The sequence below is a fragment of the Trichoplusia ni genome, unplaced genomic scaffold (assembly GCF_003590095.1).
Source record: "Trichoplusia ni isolate ovarian cell line Hi5 unplaced genomic scaffold, tn1 tig00000860, whole genome shotgun sequence".
Classification (NCBI taxonomy): Eukaryota; Metazoa; Arthropoda; class Insecta; order Lepidoptera; family Noctuidae; genus Trichoplusia; species Trichoplusia ni.
The window spans coordinates 3,526-10,093 of NW_020800070.1; the positions used below are offsets into that span (position 1 = coordinate 3,526).

The 6,568-nt window shown below is 56.2% G+C and overlaps 1 protein-coding gene across 1 annotated transcript; it reads right to left on the reverse strand.

The window, feature by feature from the left end:
* Positions 1 to 2,335: 2,335 nt before the first annotated feature.
* LOC113507177 (GATA type zinc finger protein asd-4-like) lies at positions 2,336 to 4,721 on the reverse strand. The gene has a single exon (XM_026890031.1). It carries the CDS (start codon positions 4,553 to 4,555, stop codon positions 2,672 to 2,674), a length of 1,884 nt encoding a protein of 627 aa, XP_026745832.1. The 5' UTR covers positions 4,556 to 4,721; the 3' UTR covers positions 2,336 to 2,671.
* Positions 4,722 to 6,568: the final 1,847 nt, after the last annotated feature.

Consider the following 6,568-nt stretch of genomic DNA (forward strand, 5'->3'; position numbering starts at 1 on the left):
ACAAACGGCGACACCCAATGTCGGGGCCCCCGACGTTCGGCAGCAGCCTCCCGAGAGCAGCTGCGGCAGCCCGGAGTCTGGGCGCCAGCCTTCGGAAGTGCTCCCGGAAGTTGAGCCTCCCGTCGAGGACCAGGCCGAGGTACTTCATATTGCCTGACAGTGGGATACGGACACCTTCCACTGTCAGGCACGCGTCAAATCCGGTAGATGGGCTCCGGGGGCCGTGCAGCAAGAGCGCCTCGGTCTTCCCCAGAGCCACGTCCAATCCAAGCATCCGGATGCGACCCACGACGAGTTGCGTGCCGCAGGTCGCACGCCGGATGCATTCCGCGGGGTCAGAACCCCGCGCCAAGACCAGGGTGTCGTCCGCGTAGCAGACGACCCGCGTGCAGGGCAGGAGAGCGCCCCGAAGCGTCCAATCATAGCCGATGTTCCACAAGAGGGGCCCCAACACAGACCCCTGTGGAACACCGCGCTCCGTCTCCCACCTCTGCGGGCCGCTTGGCCCCGCGAACGACACACTCCTTCCCGAGAGGTAGTCCGCCACGACGTTTTGCAGATAGAGTGGCACCCCGTGGTATCGAAGTGCCGACTCTATACACTGATGCGGCAGCGAATTGAAGGCGTTGGCGATATCTAGCGAGACCGCTACCGCCACGCCCCCTCGTGCCACCGCATCCGCGGCGAACTCCTGGACAACTTTCAAGGCGTCCAACGTGGACCGCCTCGCCCTAAACCCATATTGGCAGTCCGACAGACTCGGACCCGTCCTTTCCAGATGCCGGACGATGCGGGCAGCGATAACACGCTCAAAGAGCTTGCCCGCCTCGTCCAGCAGGACGATCGGCCGATAGCCCGAAGGCGAGTCTGCCGGACGCCCCTCCTTCCTCAGGAGTACTAACCGCCCCGTCTTCCATACTTCCGGGAATCTGCCCTCCTCCAGACAAGAGTTGAGCAGACCCCGGAATCGACTTTCAAGAGGCCCTAGTGCCAGCGCGAGTGCGCGCGCCGGCACTCCGTCGGGGCCTGGGGCGGTCTTCTTCGGGCGAAGGCGGTCAATAGACGCCTCTAATTCTCCCTCCGTGATCAACTCCAGTGGCTCCGTCGCCGCCTGTTGTGCGACCACCACCGGAGGGAGAATGTCTGTCCTTCTCGGGAAGAGGGACGAGACTACGGCGTGGAGCAGCTGGGGCTCCATGGTCTCCGTGATCGGGGGCCCGTTGGCGCGGAGCTTGTTCCGCGCCGCAAGGTACGGGCGCCCCCACGGATCCCTGTTGAGCTCCTCCAGCATCTCCTCTCTCCCTGCTGCCTTGGCCTGTATGATGGCCAGGCGGAGATTGCTCCTCGCCGTGCGGTAAGCCTCATACAGCGAGGCCTCCCTCGTCTCGTCCCAACCTGGTCTTCCGGCGTGCCTGGAGCGGTAGCGGGTTAGACTCCGCTTTGCCCCGAAGCACGCCTCCCTGAGAGCTGCGATCTCGGGCGACCACCAGTAAACTGACCGGCGGTTCGGCCGCCTTCGGACGCGAGGCATCGCGGTGTCGCACACTAAAGTTAAAGTGCGACAGAAGCGCTCTGCCTCGTCGTCAATTGAGCGGCCGGCCACCGCCGGCGCGCACCAATCGGCCACAATGGCCGCCTCGATCAGCAGCTCTCTATCCATCTTTTGTAGGGCCCATCGCGGGCTTCCCGGGTCCGGTGTAAAGCGCCGGATCCCGGGTCCCCCAGGAGTGGAAACGCTGAACCGTATATATCGGTGGTCCGATAGCGTCTCCACCTCCTCGACGCGCCAATCACGAACGCGCTCCGCAATAGACGGAGCGCAAAACGACACGTCGACGATGGACCCTCCGTTCTGCCGTACGCAGGTGTGGACCCTACCCCTATTCAGCAGGGCAAGGTCCAATCCCAGGGCCCACTCCTCCAATAATTCCCCGCGCCGGTCGGTTGCCGGTTCCCCCCACGCTGTGCTCTTGGCGTTGAGGTCACCGAGCACGATGACCGGGCGAGGCGAAAGCGTCCGAACAAGGGCCTCGAGCTCGGCCATAAATGACTCGAACTCTGCCAGGCCCCTGTTCGGCGAGAAGTAGACCCCTAACACTGCGTACGGCCCCCACTTCACTGCGACATATCCTGAGCCCCTGCGGATGATATGCAGGGGCCGGGAGTCTGCGCCCAAAGCGCTTATGACGGCGACGGAGCCGTCCAAGTCCCCCGCCCAATTGGGACGAGGGGCGACAAAATATGGCTCCGCCGCCACTCCGATGTCAATGCTCCACTGCGCCAGCGACTGGAGGAACAGATCCTGTGCGCCGGCGCAGTGGTTCAAATTCCCCTGGAGGAGGAAGTGTGGACGGACGTTATCCATTATTCGTCCATCCGTTCCTCCTCACAGGGGCGCGCCTGTGACGTGACCGCATTGGGCACTTTCCCCAATGCGGCCATCTTCTTCCTTATTAGAGCCGGGGGAGCACATCCCCGGCTTCCCATCTGGTGGGCGGCACTGCGCCCGAGCTCGGCGCATATGGCGCACTTTGCCGTCTCCTTGCACTCCGCTGCCTTGTGCCCCGGCATCGCGCAGCGGTAACATAAACCACTGCGGTCCGTGGGGCACATGCACACTGGCCTTGTGTGGCCTAGTGCAAGGCAGCGGAAGCACTTCATGGGTCGTGCTTCAAGCTGCACGACCCGCGCCGAGCTCCATCCCACCAAGAACTTTTGTGTCTTGGTGGTAACTAACTTTGATGCCGCCTCCAGTGGGCACTTCAGCACCGCTGAAATTCCCACCGTAGCTGGGCCTCAAGTCTCCCACCTTGAGCTGGTCGGGAGCGCACTGCGACTGACGTGCGGCGACGTCGAGGATCTCCTGCACGGTGACGGAGTCGTCCAGGTTCGACACCCGGAGCTCCGCGCACCTCACAGGCCTAGTGACTCTGACGTCACCGCCGTACCTGGCACGCAGTTCTTCTGCCATGCCGTCAGCCGCCTCCCGACCAACATTCTGCGGGAGCTCGAGAACCCGAGCCCCGGTCTGCGTCCTGCGTATGCGGATTGGGTCGACCTCCATGTCGACCCCCATCTTTTTGAGGTCGATGGTCTCTCGCGCCTCCCGCAGGACCGTCTCATAAGTGAGGGCCTTCTGTGCCCCCTCCTCGCTTATGGTGAGGACGACAGCAGAGGTGCGGGCAAGACGCCTCTGGCGCTGACCCCTTCTCCGCCGCGTCCTCCCCGACTCCTTCTTCGGCCCCTTTGTCGCCGGTTTTCGCCCCTCCTGCTTCTTTGTGGGAGGGGTTCTCTTGGCCGGCTTCGCCGCCGGCTGCTCCGGCGCCTTAGGCTTCGGCCCCTTCTTCTTTTTGTTGGAGACTGTGGTCCACCCTTCCTCCACAGTCTCCGACGTGCTAGGTACCGGCTCTTGTGGCGCTGGTGCCAGGGCCGGCGCCTCTTCTGTCGCCGGTGTAAGAGCCGGTGCAGGTTGCCCCGTCGATTTCTTTGCCTTCCCCTTGGCCGGTTTTGGGTCCGGCTTCGGGGTCGGCTTCGGTGCCTGTCGTGGCGCCGGTTTCGGCGCCTGCTTCGGAGCCGGGGCCGCCTTGAGGACCTGGTTGTAGCCAGGCTTGGGCCCACGGCTCGCAGCCTCCGCCTCCGCGCGTCTTCTGTCCGCCGCCAATGGCGGACGCATTATAGGCTCCGGCGGGAGTCGACTGATGACCCCAGCCAGTCTTGCGTCCATCATGGTCCCGACGGACAGCATGATGCGCTTCATTCGTTCGTCTTCTTCGTCTTGAGCCGCTGGGGCAGTCCGCTTTTCGACGGACTGGACTTTAGCCCGCAGCTCCTCGAGTTCCCGGCTGAGCCTGGCGTTCTCCGCCAGCAGACTCTCGGTCCCGGCGGACTTTGTCAGGGCGCGAACGCCGCCCTGAATATCCTCCACCGCGTCCTTCATTTTCTTTATAAGGCAGCCCTTTATATTCTTGGAGGTACGAGCTACCTCCAAGACCGCCATCAGGCCGCCTTCGATCATTTCTTTGGCAGAAGAAGGATCGATCGGTTTCAATCCGGAACTCAACATGTCCCGGACCGCCGCCCTGGCATCCCTCTTCTGCCTCTCTTCTTCATCCTTCTTGGCCTGGTCGGTGTCGAAGGGCTGCGCCGACTCGGCTGCGAGCCTCCGGAACTCCTCCCTTTGCCGATGAAGGCCCACGTAACGTCCGTGGGTGACGCAGCCCCGGGACCGTGTTGACGAGGCAAAAGACACCTCGCTTCCACAGTCCGAAGCAGCACCCACAGACAACCTGTCGTCCGAAATGTCCCGCCTGGGACGCTTTCGGTCCGATCTACCTGCGGAGCTATCGCGCGAGCGACAAGACAAGTAAGTCTGCTCCGCGACCTCCATATCCTCCTGCTGCTGGGGCGAGGCGATGCGCTCAAGCACCACCCGAGGCGACCTCGCCACCACATCCTGCTCCACACTCTGTCTTATTGAAGACCGAGTCGTCCTCCGTCTTTCGACCTCTTCTTCAACACCCACTTTGACGTCGTTTTTTGTATTTAAATTTTCCATGAAATTCCCACGAGTATGGGGGATTGGGTGGTCGTCCCCGGCCAGTGCCCCCTGTAGCCGGGGAAGGTCTAGAATAACCCTCCGAGGTTCGACAGGTTCCTCTTCGGAGGTTAACGCTAGGAACTGGTCACCCACCAGCCATTCATCCCCTCGCCGCGTTATCCAATAGCTTAATAATATTTAGCTTAATAATAATAATAATTTCTGCCCTGCACCCCAACCTAACCTAACCTAACCTAACCTAACCTAACCTAACCTAACCTAACCTAACCTAACCTAACCTAACCTAACCTAACCTAACCTTTTTTTTTTTTTTTTTTTTTTTTTTTTTTTAGGCGGGGGAATCCTCATGGACACCCGCCCTCCCGGGGGGGAGGACGGGTAGTGTCAGACTCTTACTGACTAAACCTAACCGCCGGGTGACGTCCGCCGCGTTTGATGCCGGCACGTGGAGTTACATGAATATCACTACACTGTGCAACCTAACCTAACCTAACCTAACCTAACCTAACCTAACCTAACCTAACCTAACCTCCGAATGCGCAGCCTCGATGTTTGGCAGGCGCGCTATACGTCCAGCGAGCAAGGACAACACACGAAGAACATATTCCCCACACTTACCGACATAGCACACTTTAGGAAGCAAACGGAAACACACTTCTACACTACACAGGTACTCACCAATCACGGCTTTCACAAATCATACTTACACCGATTTCACATCACACCTGACGACTGCTGTCCCTGCAACAACAACACAACTCAGACAATCGCACACCTGCTGACAGTCTGTCCGAGATTTGCTGCTGATCGAATGCGGCATGAGTCACTCTGCATACACTACGACATTGATCCATACAGTGTGATGGAACTGCTCGGGAGGGAGGAAGCGCTAGCAAGTTATACCGACCTCGTGAGCCGCATCTTCTCAAAATTAAAAGCCTATAACGGCACGTGATTAAATAAAAACTTATAAAATCTGCATACATTAATATAAATATAAAAAAAAAAAAAAAAAAAAAAAAAATATATATATATATATATACAATATATATAAAATTTATCAATATTTATGTAAGCATAAAATTTTCTATCTCTAACAACAAAATCAATATATACAAATGCGAAATCCAGGTTGTGGCAGGGAGCGTATCCAATCGCGCGAACTGCCACAACTGAAACTTTAATGCGAAACAAAACTTCTCTTACCGAAATTCAAAGATCAATAAAAAAAAAAAAAATAACCTAACCTAACCTAACCTAACCTAACCCAACCTAACCCGAAAACACTTTGTGTAAAAATCTTGTATTCCTTTGCGGTTTTCGGTCCTAACCTGTGTACCTTGGCTCCGTCCAACCCCTAGACGTGTTCTATACCGTCTAGGTGCGAAATAATTTAGTTTATAGTCCTTTTATTGTCTTTTTTATAGTATTTTTAAGAAATTTTTGCTATTTTAATTGTTTTTTTGCTAATTAGTTAGTCTAATTAGTATTTCAAATTTGTTTACTTGTCGGGGCTGGTGTCCGGTACACGTTGTGCTACTGGATTCTATCGGTTTCGGCATTTAAGTCGTACTTCTGCTTCAATAAATGAAATTTTTGTACCAGAAAAACAGTTTTTTAACTAAAACTTAAAAAATTTACTCTAACACTATATCTCATTTATACACCGTTGGATAGGTCTCGCCGAGCCGCATCCAACGACACCTCTCACGGTCGGCTACCACTTATAGTTTTAGAGATATTTTTCCATTTGTCTCGACCTCTATATAGGGAAGACGGATAAGAAAGGGCCATTTCGACACATTTTTTTTTTTATTGCCGATTCTGAATATCTGGGTTGTGGTGATTCCATATGGTATAATAATTGCCACGGAGGCCCCACAACCCCAGATATAGCAGTCTAAAGTTTTAAATTTCGTTTAAATTTCAATTATCAGTTTCTGCTACTCAGTCGCTCCCAGAGCCCTTTAACACTTTGAATAGTGGTCGACGCTGCGATGGCGCCGTCTA